Raw genomic sequence first — 19,634 nt, forward strand, 5'->3', positions numbered from 1 at the left:
AAGGGAGTCGCAAGGAAATATTTAAAGTGATGAAACGGAAAAACCTACAACCAAGAATACTCTACCCAGCAAGTCTCTCATTCAGATTTGATGGAGAAATCAAAAGCTTTACAGACAAGCAAAAGCTAAGAGAATTCAGCACCACCAGACCAGCTTTGCAACAAATGCTAAAGGAACTCCTCTAGGTGGGAAAGAGACTAGCAACTAAAAAAAACCCTTGTACATATATACACTGTTATAGCAAAACCTCATGGGAACAGCAAACCCAAAAACTACAATAGATACACACATGAAAAAGAAAAAGCAACCCAAACACAACACTACAGATGTTCATCAGACTACAAGAGAAGAGAACAAAAGAGGAAGGGAAGAAAAAAGACCTACAAAAACAAACACAAAACAATTAAGAAAATGGCCATAGGAATACATATATTGATAATTACCTTAAATGTAAATGGATTAAATGCACCAACCAAAAAACATAGACTGGCTGAGTGGATACAAAAACAAGACCTGTATATATGCTGTCTAAAACAGACCCACCTCAGACCTAGGGACACATACAGGCTGAAAGTGAGGGGATGGAAGAAGGTATTCCACACAAATAGAAATCAAAAGAAAGCTGGAGTAGCAATACTCATATAAGACAAAATAGACTTTAAAATAAAGACTGTTATAAAAAACAAAGAAGGACACTACATAATGATCAAGGGATCAATCCAAGAGGAAGACATAACAATTATAAATATGTATGCACTCAACATAGGAGCACCTATATAAGGCAGATACTAACAGCCATAAAGGGAGAAATAGACAGTAACACAATAATAGTAGGGCACTTTAAGAAGCCATTTTCATCAATGGAAAGATCATCCAGACAGAAAAACAATAAGAAAACACAAGCCTTAGGTGACACATTAGACCAGATGGACTTAATTGATAGAACATTCCATCCGAAAGCAGCAGAATACATATTCTTCTTAAGTGCACATGGAACATTCTCCAGGATTGACCATATGCTGGGCCACAAGATGAAGCTTAAATTTAAGAAAACTGAAATCATATCAAGCATTTCTTCCGATCACAACACTATGAGATTAGAAATAAACTACAAGAAAAAAAAACTATAAAAAACACAAACACGTGGAGGCTAAACAATATGTTACTAAACAACCAATGGATCACTGAAGAAATTAAAAAATACCTAGAGACAAATGAAAATGAAAGCACAATGATCCAAAACTTATGGGATGCAGCCAAAGCAGTTCTAAGAGGGATGTTAATAGCAATAAAATCTTACCTCAGGAAACAAGAAAAATCTCAAATAAACAACCTAAGCTTACACCTAAAGAAACTAGGGAAAGAAGAACAAACCCCAAAGGTAGTAGAAGGAAAGAAATCATAAAGATCAGAGCAGAAATAAATGAAATAGAGACAAAGAAAACAATAGCAAAGATCAACGAAACTAAAAGCTGGTTCTTTGAAAAGACAAGCAAAATTGATAAACATGTAGCCAGAATCATCAAGAAAAAAAGGGCAAGGACTCAAATCAATAAAATTAGAAATAAAAAAGAAGTTACAACTGACACCACAGAAATACAAAGGATCATAAAAGACTACTACAAGCAACTATATGCCAATAAAATGACAACCTGGAAGAAATGGACAAATTCTTAGAAAGGTACAGTCTCCCAAGACTGAAGGTGGAAGAAACAGAAAATATGAACAGACTAATCACAAGCACTGAAATTGAAACTGTGATTAAAAAACTCCCAACAAACAAAAGTCCAGGACCTGATGGCTTCAGAGGCAAATTCTATCAAACATTTAGAGAAGAGATAACACCTATCCTTCTCACACTCCTCCAAAATATAGCAGAGGGAGGAACACTCCCAAACTCATTCTATGAGGCCACCATCACCCTGAAACCAAAACCAGACAAAGGTACCACAAAAAAAGAAAATTACAGGCCAATATCACTGATGAACACAGATGCAAAAATTCTCAACAAAGTACTAGCAAACCGAATCCAACAATACATTTAAAGTATCACACACTGTGATCAAGTGGGATTTATCCCAGGGATCTAAGGATTTTTCAATATCCACAAATCAATCAGTGTGGTACCCCACATCAACAAATTGAAGAATAAAAACCATATGATCATCTCAACAGATGCAGAAAAGCTTTTGACAAAATACAGCACTGATTTATGATAAAAACTCTCCAGAAAGTGGGCATAGAGGGAATATACCTAAACATAATAAAGGCCATATACAACAAACCTACAGCTAACATCATACTCAATGGTGAAAAGCTGAAAGCATTTCCTCTAAGATCAGGAAGAAGACCAGAATGTCCACTCTTGCCGCTTTTATTCAACATAGTTTTGGAAGTCCTAGCTATGGCAATCAGAGAAGAAAAAGAAATAAAAGGAATCCAAAATGGAAAAGGAGACATTAAACTGTCACTGTTTGCAGATGACATGATACTATAAATAGAAAATCCTAAAGATGCTACCAGGAAACTACTAGAGCTCATCAATGAATTTGGTAAAGTTGCAGGTTACAAAATTAATAAACAGAAATCTGTTGCATTTCTGTACACTAACAATGAAAGATCAGAAAGAGAAATTCAAGAAACAATCCCATTTAGCATCACATAAAAAGAGTAAAATACGTAGGAATGAACCTACCTAAGGAGACAAAAGACCTGTACTCTGAAAACTATAAGACACTGATGAAAGAAATAAAAGAAGACACAAACAGATGGAAAAATATACCGCGTTCTTGGATTGGAAGAATCAATATTGTCAAAATGAGTATACTACCCAAGGCAATCTACAGATTCAATGCAATTCCTGTCAAATTACCAATGACATTTTTCACAGAAGTAGAACAAAAAATCATAAGAATTGTATGGAGACACAAAAGACCCCGAATAGCCAAAGCAACATTGAAAAAGAAAAACGGAGCTGAAGGAACCAGACCTCAGACTATACTACAAAGCTATAGTTGTCAAAACAGTATGGTACTGGCACAAAAATAGAAATATAGATCAATGGAACAGGATAGAAAGCCCAGAAATGAACCCACACACTATGGTCAATTAATCTATGACAATGGAGGCAAGACTACACAATGGTGGAAAGACTGTCTCTTCAACAAATGGAGCTGGGAAAACTGGACAGCTACACTAAAAAAAATGAAATTAGATAATTCTTTAACACTATGCACAAAAATAAGCTCAAAATGGAATAAAGACCTAAATGTGAGACCAGGCACTATAAAACTCCTAGAGGAAAACATAGGCAGAACACTCTCTGACATAAATCGCAGCAATATTTTTTTCAATTTGTCCCCCAGAATAATGGAAATAAAAACAAAAATAAACAAATGGGACATAATTAAACTCAAAAGCTTTTGCACAGCAAAGGAAACCATAAACAAAATGACCAGACAACCCACAGAGTGGGAGAAAATACTTGCAAATGATGTGACTGCCAAGGGATTAGACTCCAAAATTTACAAACAGTTCATGAGGCTTAATATCCTCAAAACAAACAACCCAATCAAAAAATGGGCAGAAGACCTAAATAGACATTTCTCCAAAGAAGACATACAGATGGCCAAGAGGCACATGAAAAGATGTTCAACATCAGTAATTATTAGAGAAATGCAATAACTATGAGATATCACCTCACACCAGTCAAAATGGCTACCATCAAAAAATCCACAAACAGTAAATGCTGGAGAGGGTTTGGAGAGAAGGGACCCCTCCTACACTGTTGGTGGGAATGTAAATTGGTACAGCCACTTTGGAGAACAGTATGGAGAACAGTTCATTAAAAAACTAAAAACAGAGCTACCATATGACCCTGCAATCCCACTCCTGGGCATATATCCAGAGAAAAACATGGTCTGAAAGGATACATGAACCCCAATGTTCATTGCAGCACTGTTTACAATAGCCAAGACGTGGAAGCAACCTAAATGTCCACTGACAGAGGAATGCATAAAGAGGATGTGGTACATATATACAATGGAATATTACTCAGCCATTAAAAAGAATGAAATAACGCCATCTGCATCAACATGGATGGACCTAGAGATTGTCATACTGAGTGAAGTAAGTCAGATAGAGAAAGAGAAATATCATATGATATCCCTTATATGTGGAACCTAAAAAGATATGATACAAGTGAACTTATTTGGAAAATAGAAACAGACTCACCGACCTACAGAACAACTTACGGTTACTGGGGGGAAGGGTGGGGGAAGGGATAGTTAGGGAGTTTGGGATCAACATGTACACACTGCTATATTTAAAATGGATAACCAACAAGGACCTACTGTATAGCACAGGGAACTCTGCTCAATGTTATGTGGCAGCCTGGATGGGAGGGGAGTTTGGGGGAGAATGTATACATGTATATGTACGGCTGAGTTGCTTCACTGTGTACCTGAAACTATCACAATATTGTTAATTGGCTATACTCCAATATAAAATTTAAAAAATTTTAAATATAGAAAATAAAATATAAAGTGGATAGAAAAAAATAAAGAATTTTATGATTAAAAAAAAAAAGAATGAATTAAGCAGCTCAAGGAGTAGAAGGGGAGTGTTCCATGAAGAGGGAATGAAAAAATAGTATATCTATTCAACCAATATATTATGAAGAAGGCACTTGGTAACTATTTGTTGAGTGCAGATTTGGCTAGCACACATGGAAAAGTGGTCTTGCCCTCCCATTAAGAGACCCAAGCAATTTTAAGTGCTTTGAATTCTCATGTAATACACTCAAAAAAATATCTAACAGGCAGAATAGAAAGATTAAAAAATAAATCTAGTTAAAGTAATAAATATGGAATGAATAAACTGGCTTCATAGGATGCCCATATGACATAGAGAAGACAAGAGAGTTGAGGGACTTTCTTGGTGATCCAGCAGTTAAGACACCATCCTCCCAATGCAGGAGGCCCGGGCTCAATTCATGGTCAGGGAACTAGATCCCGCATTCCACAACTAAAAGATCCTGCATGCTGCAACTAAAGATCTCGCACACCACAACGAAGATCCAGCGTGCTGCAACTAAGACCTGGTGTAGCCAAATAAATAAATAAATAAATATTAAAAAAGAGAGAGCGAGCGAGTTGAGGCAAGGTCCTAGATGGCTGTCTCTAGAATGTGCAACCCTCAGCACTACACAGGCATAAAGAAGTCATGTATCTTAATGGAAAGGAGTCTCCAAGGGAGCAGAGACTCAACACCGGTGTCCCTGCAGGAGTCCTAAAAGGTGTCTTATTACTGGGTCTAAATTATGCAGCCAAATCTTTCACTCATATTAATCAGCCTGTATTTCTTGTGCCTGTCAGCCTAATTAAAATGTGTGTAAGGCAAGGAAATTAGAAGGTTGGTAATCTTGAGGGCTGAGAGGAATGAAGCAGGAGAGAAAGGCTAGAGCTGCACTTCTTTCAGAGATCAGAAGAGAGACTGTTAACTGCTGGTTATACAAAACCTATTAATATCTTAGTTTTGACTCTAGGTTGAATACACCTTCCTAAACAGCATGTGTAGAACTCTAAAGTAATAAATGCAGAAAATCTCTTAATTGTTAAAGAAATCTTCTAATAAAGATCAAGGAGAGTTCATTGAGCAGGACACACCTAGGACAATTTAGAGATGTTTAGGAGGTCTACAGACTTTCTCACAATATCTGCTCTACATGCAAATTTATTAGTTATATCAGCAGTAGTGGGGTAACTTTGTTAATCTTGGTGATATTCTAGACTAGGAATATTGATGAAGGTAGGCTTTAGTGACACAGTCCTTGAAAGTACCTATGAAGCATATCAGAGATGCCAATTTTATATGTAACTTGAGTTCTAGTGACCTCTTTGTGCTAGTATATTAATCATTAAATATAGTTGTATCCTGAGGGACTTTTATAGTACTTGGGAGTTCTCCAAAAAAGGGGCCTACCATATCCCCTAAGATACATGATAAGAACATTCTTCAAATTGATGGGCTAGAGAAGTCTACCTCACAAAGCCTGCTTAAAGGCCCGAGATTTATTCTTAGATCCCAGATAAAAAATAAGCCACAGAAAGTGCCTGACACATGGTCTGTGCTTAGTAAGTATTTGTTGAATCAAACTGAATAAGAGCTGTATGGTTACAGCTCCTAGGAATGTTCTTCTCTTTGATTTCAGGTTCCTCATGCCCTTGGCTCTAGGTGCCTCAAGATGAGAAAGTCACCACTGCTCCCCATATGAATTCCTCATATATTGTAAATGCTCAGTAACAATTAATATAGAAATAGTAACTGAGTTCTTGTGGCATAAATGTTGCTTCTCCTCTACAAACTACCGTGGCTTCATCCCCTATAGAGAATAATCCCACTTGTTTCAGCCATTCCCACCCTTTGCCTACCAGGGCTTCCAAGAATTTCTGCCTGGCTCCACATGTTCCATGAAGTATCCAGAGCCTGCTGATTCCATGGGGGAAGACTCTTGAAGTTAGAAGAGGCCTCAATCAATTCTCCTGGAGCCTGGATTATTCCAGGCCTTTGAGTCAAACAGTTATAGCATCTCTAGCCCCTGAAGACACAGGGGGAGTTTTAACAGTGGTTTCTTCTTCAGCTGTCAGAGGAGCAGATCCTAGCAAGAGCTGGGAGACAACTCTTGCCATCTTCCAGGCAACAATGCCTGGCCTCTTCAGCTCTCATGTTCTCCCATGTGCCAGGGTTCCTGCTTGGCCCTGCCCACCTTTGGGCAAAACCGTTGCTGCTTGAGGATGCTGAGCAAGAGCTGAAAGACAGGTACCAGGGCCTTAATATCAAGATAAGAGCATAAATCAGCAAGTTTCTGTATCCCTCAGGCATCTCTGATGCCTCTGAGAAGCCTGAATCAGGACATCTACTCATTCCACACTTATAGCCTTCTCAAGAAACAACCTGCCATCCTTGGTCCCCATCCCAAAGTTCATCCAGCAGGAGGCAAGGAGATACCTGCAGCTCCACAGACAGAAGAGCCCCCAAATCCTAATCTCTTCCATCGTCAAAGATAGACTATCTACAGGGACCCATGGAGAGCAAAAACTGGAGCTGGGCTGGAAAAAATCACATCAAGGGTTTCTGTAAATTTCAAGTTTTAAGGAGTACAGGAAGCTGGAAGTCATCAGGCCTGGTCTCAGTTTTCCTAAAGTCAGCTTAGTCTCTCCCATGGGTCTAGTGCTTAATCAGGAGTGCCGACATTCCCAGGAGGAAAGTCAGAAGAACAAAAGTCCCAATTCCTGTAGAGAGCTTCCTCTGGCATCTGTTTCTAGGAGTTAATTGGTATGAAGGATGACTACTGACTGCGACATGGAGACAAATGGCCTGAAATCTACCCCATGTCATATTGGTCTCCTTGGGACACCAGAACAAAGCCCAAACAATTCACACAGCGGCAGTCCCTCTGTCCTCAACGTAGGTGGGACACCAGTTCCCATCTACTGTGGCTGCATTCTGTAGGCAGGCCCTAGTCAAGAAATGGGCACCAAAGTATGCACAGGCATCTCTGCACTTCCAGAGGAGACACCCATGACTTACTACTTATGAGGGCTAGGGATTTCAGAACAGTCTTTTCTTAGGCTTTGAGTATTGGGTATTTGGTACACTCTGGATCCTTCTGGGATTTTTGCTGACCTAGGGGAATATAGATAAAGACCCAGACCTCTGTGGGCAAGTAGACACAGATACTTTCATACAAAATCCAGATCCCATAATTTAGACTTCTTTACCACTAGGGAATTCTGATTAGTGAGGATTTTATTTAATGACTGTATTTAAATATAACTCACAGAGACCAGCTACATGAAAGGTCTGCACATCATCAGGGAGCAATTTCAGCTGTTGATGCAGTCAGCTGGGTGCCTCAACCCTAAACAGCTGCAGTTGATATACAGCAACATTCCCTTGCTCACTGACCTCTAATAAAATCTCTTGGAGAGCCTGCAGAATAAGCCCTGCAAGCCCTGGCTCATGTTGGGTCCTGGAAGGGTTGCCCTTTACATTCCAAGTTTTAAGAAGTACAAGAGAATGAAGCAAAAGCCAGTATGCCTGGTCTCAGTTTTTCTAAAATTGCAGTCCCCTGAACCCACTATACCCCATCTCTGCTTGCATTTTTCCTAAGCATTTTGCCATCTACCATATTACAGTTGACCCTTGAACAATGTGGGAATTAGGAGCACTGACCCTCTGTAGTCATAAACCCCAGAATAAATTAGGGAGTTGGTTCTCCCTATACATGTTTCTTCCTTACAGGTGGTTCTGTTCATGGGTTCAACCAGGCCAGATAGTGTAGTATTTATTACTGAAAAAAAATCAGTGTATAAGTGGACCCGTGCAATTCACACTTGTGTTGTTCAAGGGCCAACTGTTTATTTTCTCTCTCCTCACTAAATTATTATTTTCAAAAGGGCAGGAACTTTTGTTTCTTGATCTCAGCTATATCTCCAGGTCTAAGAACAGTACACAGTGATTACAGGGGACTACAATTTTAGATGGGTAGCCAGCAAAGGCCTTACAGATGTTTGAACCTCAAAGGGTTATGTAAGCACTAGGGTGAGGATGCATATAGTGGGCTGAGTGCCTGGTACACAGTAAGACTCAATAAATTCAAATAATACTCATCGTCAAGAGAGTGCCTTAAATCACAGGAACTGGCTACCTTCTTCCTTTCCTTAGGGGCTTAAGGAGAGCAAGCATGTTTTCTGTGACTATTATTGGAGCGCCTCACTGACTCCCATTCCAGGACCCAAGCCCTCAACCCTCAACCTCTGTAGGGCCAGTTCAAGCCCCACTTCCTGAAAGGCATTTCCTAGTATTCACTATTCTCTCTCTCATTCATGTCCTTAGAAACATCTCTGATCCTTTCATACAGACGACAGGTTCTTGTCCGAGTTCCATCAGTAAGTCGCTGTTTGTCTTTGGGCAAGTCACTTTAAACTGGTTCTCATTTTTCATCAGTAAAATGAAAAAGTCATATTAGACCACCTACCTTCTGGCTCTAATATTTTATGACTCTAAGAGCAAAACCCACATCCCCACTCCCTTCACAGCTCATTCAACAATCCTAACGGCAGCTGGTTTCCCGGGGTGCAGTGTCTCGCAAAAGCCCAAGCCCTAACCTGGATCAGGCACCGCCAACCCCGCGGAGGAATTAGAAGAAATCGGCCGTCCCATCAACACCTGACCTTACCAGAACGCCCGCCCTCCCGGCATTTCCGGCTCTTCCCTAGATTTTCTTCCGGAACACTTGCTCCCGTCTGACTCCGCCCCTCCTCCACTCTTCAGAGTCCATTGGCTGTTTCTTTAAGGAAGCGGAGCACATCCCGACGTTGATTGGTCTCTGTCATTGTTGATGGGTTAGTCACAAACAAGGCGTGCCTGGTCTCCCTGGTAACACCCTGCTGATAAGTCCTGATTGGTCCATAGCCTAATCCCCTTTTCCGTCCCAACTGCCAGTGGTTGAGTCCCTTGGCGGGGCGCTGCAGCGGTAGGTGTCGCGTACGGCATTCCCGAGCTGACGTGGCTTAAATTTGGGAGGGGGGCAGCTGGAGCCTCCGGCGACAGCCTCTTCCAGGTGAGTGGGGGACGCTCCCCAACTCTTCGCCTCCTTGAGCCTTGTAACGGTCACCCCCGCCACAGGACCCGCGGGGCTGCCAAAGCAGCCACACTCGGGTTCCCTCCCCGTCCTGATTCAGTCTCGGATCCGGACGTTCAGTCCGCCTCCCTTCACCTACCAGGCCTAGTTCTAATCGTCCACACGCCAGCTGGCCCCGCCGGATGGCTTCGGGGTCGCCCTGTGCAGCCTCTAGGCACATATGCACTGTCTACCCCATCCCCAGGACGTTTCTCCTCCGGGAGCGACGGAGAAAGGCGCTCCGGTCGGTCCTGTCAGGACGGCCTTGTTCCCTGAGCGGCCTGCTCAGGCTGACCTGTGTACGCAACAGCTGACGTCGGAGAGAACCTGCCAGGCCCCGGCGCTCAGGCCCTAAACAAACTTAGTGTCGGGAAGGGGAGGCAGGACCCAGACAAACCGAAAGTCTTGAGGGCAGAGATCGCAGAAACACTGACGACAGTAACTCAAACGAGGGCCTGACGAATGATCCTGCTAATGAGTTGCTGGAGAGATTCGGAGAGAGGGAAGATCCTTGCGATCCCATCAACACTAAAGCCCCAGGAATCAGAGGTGGTCAGGCAGTTAGAGGAAAGGGAACCCTGAATAGAGTTCTGGAGGAAAAAGAACTTGATTTGGTGGTGTGGAGGATGTTTATTCTGCGTGTGGAGGATGTTTATTCTGCGTAACAGGAGTGGTGCGTAGGAGTGTGAAGCAGAGGATGAGCCCCTCGACAAATGAGGAATATATTTGTCTGACTTACTCAAAGAGTTCCAGTTGGTCTGTGGGGAGAGGACAGTTTAAGAGTGGGGCAGAGATATTTAAAAATCACTGGATAAGTACTTTCACTTTTGGAAGTAGTTGGAAGCTTTCTGAGCTTTTAAAGACTCACAGTTCTGTGCAAGATGGCAGTGGAGAACTCCCCGCAGAGAGGCTGGAGGCCTTTTCAGAAGAATGAAGTAATTAAATTTGGATGGTCAGAATAATTGTGAATGGTCATAAAATTGCAGACGTTGTACACTGACTGTTTCACAGCTTTTACTTTTCATCCTTTGACCATGGAATGGCCATTTAATGCTTTCCTCTTCACTGCATTAAATTTGTTGGACTACATCAGTAGTTTCCAAACATTTTTAATTGCTTGCCCTATCAGTAAAACTTTTTTTTTTGAGCAGCCATCCTGTAAATACTGTATATTTAATTATAAATAATGTATGAATAACACTGTAAATATATTACTTATAAAATATACAAAAACATACATATTTAAAAGGATGAAAACAAATTCTTGCCCATTTTCTGGGACACTCCCAACCCAATCTGGAGATCACATAAAGATGTTTCCTTATTTTTTGAGAAAGGTGTTTGCATCTTTGAGGACTTCCAGATTGGGGGAATCCTTTTTATTTTAATTTATTATTATTAATATTATTATTTTTTTGAGGACCTCCATTCCTCTGAGATGCAGCCTCTTCTAAAAATAATCATCTTTAGGATATAATTCTCTTTTCCCTCTGCTTGAATATTAAAATCTCTCTTTTATTCCCCATTACATTAGTGGATTAATTAAAAGGATGTTGATTTCGTTCTTGTTTATAAAAAATCATTCATAAACTTCTCTAGCTTGACTACTGTTAGAAATAAATTATTTGGGACACATCTCACCACTGGTCATTACCTACTAGTATATTGTTAGGAACCACTATATGAAAGGATGTTAAGCTCTACAATACTCCATTTTTAATTAAGCTAATTTAAAATCAGCAGTGTGTGCTTTTGGTAAAAGTAAATTCAATACAAAAGGATATAATATAAAAACAAAAATCTCTTTCTCTTCTATGTACTGATCCTTTTCCCCATTCCCTATTTCCCAGAAGTAAGCACTGTAAATAATTTGTTTATTCTTAAGAAAATTTCTGATCATATTCAAGCACATGTATAATATATATCCCTCTCCTTTTCTCTCTCACACAAGTTGAATCATAATATACCTGCTATTCTACACCTTTTTTTCCCCACTTTATACTATAAGGTATTTTTTCCATATCCATAAGTATAAAACTACCCCATTCTTTTAAAAGGCTGTACAGCATTCCCCTGTAGAAATATCAAAATGTATTTAGCTTGTCCCCTATTGATGGACATTGATATTGTTTTCAGTCATTAGTCATCACAAACACTGCTGTAGGGACTTCCCTGGCGGTCCAGTGGTTAAGACTCTGTGCTTCGAGTGCAGGGGGCACGGGTTTGATCCCTGGTCCAGGAACTAAGAATCCTGCATGCCATGAGGCCAAAAATTTTAAAAAGTAAAAATAAACTCTCTTAAAAACAAACAAACAAACAAAAACCACTGCTGTAGTGAATATCCACGTGCAAATATCCTTTGTTCCCTTGAATGAGCCTATCTATGGTATAAACAATACAGAATTCTTTAGAGCCCTACTACTGTGAGTCATTTCATTTTAGTCTAGTGGTTATATAACTGTAAGTACATACAAGTATACGAGTGCCCTCATGCCTCCAGCACTATTTTCAGCCCCAGTGAAGAATGTTGGGTGATGAGGTTGCTCAGAAAATAGGTTATCTTCTGAATCTCTACCAGTAAAGAAGCTTTGTCGAGCTCTGTGACTGGGAAGATTACTTAACTTCCCTATGCCTTACACACTTTAATACTAGGGATATTGATAGAACTCCTCCTTGGAGTTGTTTTAAAAATAAAATGAGTAAAATGATGAGGATAAATAAGTTATTATATGTAAAGCAATTGGAGTAGTATTTAGTACATAGTACTGTGTATATAAAGTATAACTACCGTTTACTGCTAAATTTGTTTAATAAAAACAAGTTTTTTTGTGTCATGAAAACTAGTTTTCCATTTTCTAAATGTAAAATTATATCATAGTATTGCATATGCTTTTCCCAGCTATATAGCACCGTTTCCTATCAGCTTCTCAAACTGGTTGAGGATCACTTAGTATTAAGGAAAACTACTGAGGCTCAGCTAAACATGCACTGAGTGAGTTTGAGGAGTGATCTGGAAATATAACCATTTTCTGTGTTGTTGTTTCTGTGGGAAAATGTGATTTAAATTCCAAAGCAAGTGGTGCGTATGCATGTAGTCATAGGCATGTGCTCACTGTCTTCAGTTACTTTATTTTCCCATGCATTTTGTACTAGGTTCTCTGTGGTAGGGGCATGCCTTATATTTCTTTTTATATTTTTGTGGTTCTTAGCATAATGCTCCACACCAAGTAGATATTTTGAAAATAATTAGCAGTGAATACTGAGAAAATAAGACTCATGGAATTCTAAATGCCACCTCAACACAGAAGTGTTGAGATCCTGTGGCAGAATTTATAGAAGGTGTGGCCAGCATTGACTTTGAGGGATTGTTTTATTTGCCTGAATGTTTTATTGAACCCTGACCTTGGCATGAAGCTCTTTATTTTATTCTTTTCCCAAATTGCTATTCATGATTCTGGTGCTTTATAAAACAACAGCAAGAGCATTGCTTGTCCAGTAGTCACAGATATTCCTTACATTAATTTATTACTATATCTTTTCCCCTTTACTAATTTTTATATGTGCATTTGCCCATTTCTATCCTACAGTGAGCCTTTCAGAGGCAGAGATCCATCTTTCTTCGTTTAGCTTAAGCATGGCTACTTAGTGGCTCTCTTGCCCTCAAGTTCCCAACCTCTGAGCTACCTAAAGACCCTAACTGTGCCTGAGGTGCCCATCCTTTTACATTTCCATGTTATTCCTTTAATGTCAACAGCTATAGAAATCACTCTTGCATCATGGAGTCATAAGGCAAAGTCCAAATAGAAAAGACAAGATAAATCCTTGTACTTGCCTAGTTTTCACGATACTTAGTTCAGATGATGACCAGTTTATTATTATTATGAACTTGTGAATTTAAACATTTTTGGTGGATTTAAATATCTGTTGCAATTTAATTCATAATCTTATTAGAAACTCAGTTGTTCCTTTGGCCTGTGGGAACTTCTTCAGTTTGTCTCCTGGATCCTTTTGACATGACTCTATGTTAGTCTTTGATAGCTTCCTTGCTATTTTGTATGAAAAAATGTTTCAGGCTCATTTTGTACCATTTCCTGCTTCAGAATTTTAATCAGCCATTTCTCTAAGAAGCCATCCTATTAAAATTTTTTTTAATGGGGAATAGTATTTCAAGACTAGAAATACTTATTGCTTCTCAGTTTGTCATAGTTTTTTTCAATGGATAGAGCTAGGAAAATATATGTACTAAGGTAAACTACCTTGTAGGTTCATAACGATACTTTTTTTTTTGCGGTACACTGGCCTCTCACTGTTGTGGCCTCTCCCATTGCGGAGCACAGGCTCCGGACGCACAGGCTCAGCGGCCATGGCTCACGGGCCCAGCCGCTCCGCGGCAGCTGGGATCTTCCAGACCGGGGCACGAACCCGCGTCCCCTGCATCGGCAGGCGGACTCTCAACCACTGAGCCACCAGGGAAACCCCATACTGGTACTTTTGATTCAAATTCAAGATTAGTTTTTATTTTGGGGTTCTTAATTTCTTTTGTGTTATATGTCTATCTCCTTTTTTCATAATGACTGTATGATAGAATTACTATGCCCATAATTACTCATTTAATTCCACAGGACACATATAATAGTCAAGGAATAATAATACTGATAATGAACACCGCCAATTTTGGTTGTTAAAATTTTTACAAGTTTTTTTTTTGTATATGCTATTTACATTTTCCCCATTTTTAAAAATTGGAGCCCTATATGTTGTCAGAGCATATAATCATTAAATACTATGCTGTCTCCATCCCAGTCTTAGTTCTATGAGTAACATATTTAGTGCTCACACCAGTCCTTATGATGATGTTTCTTTAGTCATTTTGGTTATGTCAAGCTTTTTCTCTTAATAGATGCCTTAGGAAAGGCTCCTGGGAAATTTTTTCATTAATTTTCTTGCAAGTTTGTAACATGCTGTCTGTGCTCTTTATATCTGAAGGTCATTTTTGCTGAAAATAAAATCCTTAGCTCACATTTTCTTTCCTTAAATATCTCAAGTCTGTAACTCCATTTTTTTTTCTGGCAAAAACATTGCTGTTGAAAAGTCTGACCATAGTCTTTTTTTTTTTTGCTTGTAAGTCACATTTCAGCCTAAACCTCAAAGAATTCTTTTTAAGTCCATTAATTTTACTAGAATGTCTTGTTGGTCATTCTGGGTTGATATTCTCAGGTATCTGGTGGCCTCTTTCAATATGTAACTTCAAATCTTTTAAAATTTCAGATAAGTGCTCTTGGCTTTTGTTTTTTGCGTTTGTTCTGTACCTTTGCTTTGGTTTTCTTTTTTGGGGATCCTATTATCCTCATTGCTTATCTGCCATATTTATCACTTTCTCTTGATTCCTTCTTTACTATTTATTTCTTTGACTTTTTTAGAGAAACAAAGCATTAGGAACAATTTTAAATTTACTATAGAAAATATGCAAAGATAGTTCAGAATTCAGAATACCTCTCACCCAGTATTCTCTAATGTTAGCATGTTACAATAGAAAAGTGCATTTGTCAAAACTAAGAAATTAACACTGATGCGTTACTATTAACTAAACTCCATACTTTGGATTTTACTCATTTCTCCATTGATGTCCTTTTTCTATTCCACGGTATTATCGTAAGATATCACATTTAGTTTAATCTTTTTATTTTTTAAATTGAGATAATTGTGGATTCACATACAATTCTAATAAATAATACAGGGAAATACCTTGTATGCGTTGTTCAGTTTCCTTCAGTGGTAACATTTTAGAAAACTATTGTATAATATCACAAGCAGGATGCTGATAATACATTCCCCAATTTTATTTGTATTACATGTATGTTAAGTTCTATAAAATTTTATCATCTATGTGTAGGTTCCTGTATCCACCACCATAGTTAAGATATTGAACAGTTCTAACACCACAAGGATACCTTGTGTCACCTTTTTATAATTATAACCACCTCCTACCCTCTCACCTTCAGCTTCTCCCTAAGCACTGGTAACCATTCATCTGTCCTCCATTTCTAAAATTTTGTCATTTCAAAATATTATGTAAATGTGGAATTATATAGCATGTAACCTTTTGGAACTGGCTTTTTCTTTTTCATTCAGCATAATTTCCTGGAGATTCATTCATCTAAATTGTTAGGTGTATCAGTAGTTTGTTCCTTTTTATTGCTATGTAGTATGCCATGGTATGTATGTACAGGCATATCTTGGAGATATTGTGGGTTCAGTTCCAGACCACTGCAATAAAGCTAATATCACAATAAAGTGAGTCACACAAATTTTTTGGTTTCCCAGTGCATATAAAAATTATGTTTACACTATATTGTAGTCTTTTAAGTGTGAAATAGCATTATGTCTAAAAAATATACATACCTTAATTAAAAAGTGCTTTATCATGAAAAATGCTACCATCTGAGCCTTCAGCAAGTTGTAATCTTTTTGCTGGTAGATACAGGATCTTGCCTTGATGTTCATGGCTGCAGACTGATCAGGGTGGTAGTTGCTGAAAGTTGGAATGGCTGTGGCAGTTTTAAAAAATAAGACAACATTGAAGTTTGCTGCATCGATTAACTCTTCCTTTCATGAACAAATTCTCTGTAGCATGCAATGCTGTTTGATAGCATTTTACCCACAGTAGAATTTCTTTGAAAATTGGAGTTGATCCTCTCAAACCTTCCACTACTCTGTTAACTAAGGTTATGTAATATTCTAAATGCTTTGCTGTCATTTCAACAGTCTTTGTAGCATCTTCATCAGGAGTAGATTCCATCTCAAGAAACCACTTTCTTTGCTCATCTAGAAGCAGTAACTCCTCATCCGTTAAAGATTTATCCTTAGATTGCAGCAATTCAGTCACACCTTCAGCCTCTACTTTTAATTCTAGTCCTCTTGCTGTTTCCACCACATCTGCAGTTACTTCTTCCACCAAAGTCTTGAACCTCTCAGAGGTCATCAGTGAGGGTTGGGCTTGACTTGTCCCAAACTCCTGTTAATGTTAATATTTTTACCTTTTTTCGTGAAGCATGAATGTTCTTAGCAGAATCTAGAATGGTCAGTCCTTTCCAGAAGATTTTCAGTTTACTTTGCCCAAATCCATCAGAGGAATTTATGACAGCTATAGCCTTAGGGAATGTATTTCTTAAATAATAAGACTTGAGAGTTGAAATTACTCCTGGGTAATTTCAAAAAGAATTTGGGTTGCAGAATGGATGTTTTGTTAGCAGGCATGAAAACAACATTAATCTCATTATACATTTCCATGAGAGCTCTTGGATAACCAGGTGCATTGTTAATGAGCAGCAATAATTTGAAAGGAATCTTTTTTTTCTGAGCAGTAGGTCTCAACAATGGGCTTAAATATTCAGTAAACCATGTTATAAACAGACGTGCTGTTATCCAGGCTTTGTTCCATGTATAGAGCACAGGCAGAGTAGATTTAACATCTTTCTTAAGAGCCCTAGGATTTTCAGAATGGTAAATGAGCATTGGCTTCAATACAGTCTCCAGCCGCATTAGCCCCTAACAAGAGAGTCACACTGTCCTTTGAGCTTTGAAGCCCGGCATTAACTTCTCTCTAGCTATGAAAATCCTAGATGGCATCTTCTTCCAATAGGAGGCTGTTTTGTCTCCGCTGAAAATCTGTTGTTTAGTGTAGCCACCTTCACTAATTATCTTAGCTAGATCTTCTGGATAACTTGCTACAGTTTCTACATCAGCACTTGCTGTTTCACCTTGTTTCAACCTCATGAACCAACCTCTGCTAACTTCAAACTTTTCTTCTGCAGATTCCTCACCTCTCTCAGCCTTCATAGAATTCAAGAGAGTTAGGGCCGTGCTCTGGGTTAGGGTTTGGCTTAAGGGAATGTTGTAGCTGATTTGATCTTCTATCTAGACCACTGAAACTTTCTCCACATCAGCAATAAGCCTCTTTTGCTTTCTTATCATTGTGAGTTCACTGGAGTAGCACTTTTAATTTCCTTCAAGAAATTTTCCTTTGCAATGACAACATGGCTGTTTAGCGCAAGAGGCCTAACTTTCGTCCTCTTTTGACCTCCCTTCCTCACTAAGCTTAATCACTCCTAGCTTTTGATTTAAAGTGAGAGACGTGTGACTCTTCCTTTCACTTGAACACTTAGAGGCCATTGTAAGATTATTAATTGGCCTAATTTCCATACTGTGTGCCTCAGGGAATAGGGAAGCCCAAGGAGAGGGAGAGATGGGGGAATGGCTGGTGGGTGGAGCAGTTAGGACACATACAGCATTTATTGATTAAGTTCACCACCTGATAAGGGTGTGGTTCATGGTGCCCCACAACAAGTACAATAGTAACATCAAAGATCACAGACCATCATAAATATAAGAATAGTGAAAAGGCTTGAAATAGTGCGAGAGTTAACAGACGTGCTGTTATCCAGGCTTTGTTCCATGTATAGAGCACAGGCAGAGTAGATTTAACATCTTTCTTAAGAGCTCTGTGACAGAGAGATATGAAGTGAGCAAATGCTATAGGAAAAATGGTACCAGTAGACTGGCTCAACACAGAGTTGCCACAAACCTTCAATTTGTAAAAAATGCAATATCTGCAAAGTACAATAAGGCAAAGCTCAATAAAACGAGCTATGCCTGTACCATAGTTTATTTAGCCATTTACTTGTTGAAGGACATCCTTGCTGATTCCAGTTTGGGGTGCTTACAACTAAAGCTGCTAAGAACATTCATGTATAGAGTTATGGGTGAATTTAAGTTTTCATTACTCTGAGATAAATGCCTAGGAGTAAAATTACTGGGTCACAAAGTAGTTACATGTTTAGTTTATGGCTAATTTCTTTTTGATTTTTAAAATTATCCTTCATTTCAAGTTTCTTTTTTTTGAAGGCAACTTTGTTGTGATTATTCATATACTTATTCCCTTTAGTTTCATCTTTATTTCCAAAATATATTTTTTTTAATTTTAAATTATTTCTTGTGTTTCTGCTTCATTTCTGGGTTTTTCTGTTTTTGATGGGGGATAATTGATAAATTTATTTGTTTTAATTCATATGAAGAAATCACATATATACCTGTGTGTGTGTGTGTTCACCAAAGTTTGCATCATAGAAAATGGTAAGAATATCGAAGTTTAATTTTTCTTTTGTAAAAGTAAATATGATACACATTTCTGTCATATACCTACTGTTTGTGCTCTGCTGTACTGTTAGGTGCTCTACATCCATTTAGCAATTAATACTTAGCCGTTAATTTTTGTTAAGTAGGTGTCAATATTGGAAGTAGATATTTATCATTTTTTAAGCTTCTTTGAGGTGTAATTGACAAAAATGTATATATTTAAGGTGTTAGTGATGTGTTGATATATGTATACATTGTTAAATGATTACCACAGTCAAGCTAATTAATATATTTATCATCTTACATAGTTACCCTTTTTTTTTTTTTTGGAGGTGAGAACATTTAAAATCTACTCTCAGCAAACTACCTGTAGTCACCATGCTGTACATTAGATTCCCAGACATTATTCATCTGGCATAATTGAAATTTTGTACCCTTTAACAAATATCTCCCCATTTCCCCTACCCTCTACTACCTGGCAATCACTGTTCTACTTTCTGCTTCCTTGAGTTTGACTTTTTTAGATTCCATATATAGATGAGATCATGCAGTACTTGTCTTTCTGTACCTGGCTTATTTCACTCCACATAATGTCCTCCAGGTTCATCTATGTTTTCACAAATGGCAGGATTTCCTTATTTTTTTAGGACTGAATAATATTCCATTGTGTGTATATACTGTATACATTTTCTTTATCCATTCGTCTGTCAATGGACACTTAGGTTGATTCTGTATTTTAGCTGTTGTGAATAATGCTGCAATGAACGTGGGAGTGCAGATATCTCTTCAAGATACTAATTTCATTTCCTTTGGG

At 38.6% G+C, this 19,634-nt stretch overlaps 2 protein-coding genes across 2 annotated transcripts in view; one reads left to right on the forward strand and one right to left on the reverse strand.

The window, feature by feature from the left end:
• EAF2 (ELL associated factor 2) overlaps positions 1 to 9,230 on the reverse strand; it is a 121,964-nt gene extending 112,734 nt beyond the window's left edge. The window contains exons 1-2 of the mRNA XM_082624784.1: positions 9,041 to 9,230; positions 6,432 to 6,808 (exon numbers count right to left, since the gene is read on the reverse strand). Coding sequence (XP_082480910.1) covers positions 6,432 to 6,465 — 34 coding nt within the window. The 5' untranslated portion in view covers positions 6,466 to 6,808; positions 9,041 to 9,230. The remainder of the gene's footprint in view (positions 1 to 6,431; positions 6,809 to 9,040) is intronic.
• Positions 9,231 to 9,448: 218 nt separating this feature from the next.
• Positions 9,449 to 19,634, forward strand: part of GOLGB1 (golgin B1) — a 94,581-nt gene continuing 84,395 nt past the window's right edge. The window contains exon 1 of the mRNA XM_082624760.1: positions 9,449 to 9,625. The gene's annotated coding sequence lies outside the window, so the exon portion shown is untranslated. The remainder of the gene's footprint in view (positions 9,626 to 19,634) is intronic.

Source organism: Mesoplodon mirus, assembly GCF_964341445.2.
Source record: "Mesoplodon mirus genome assembly, chromosome: 6".
Taxonomy (NCBI): Eukaryota; Metazoa; Chordata; class Mammalia; order Artiodactyla; family Ziphiidae; genus Mesoplodon; species Mesoplodon mirus.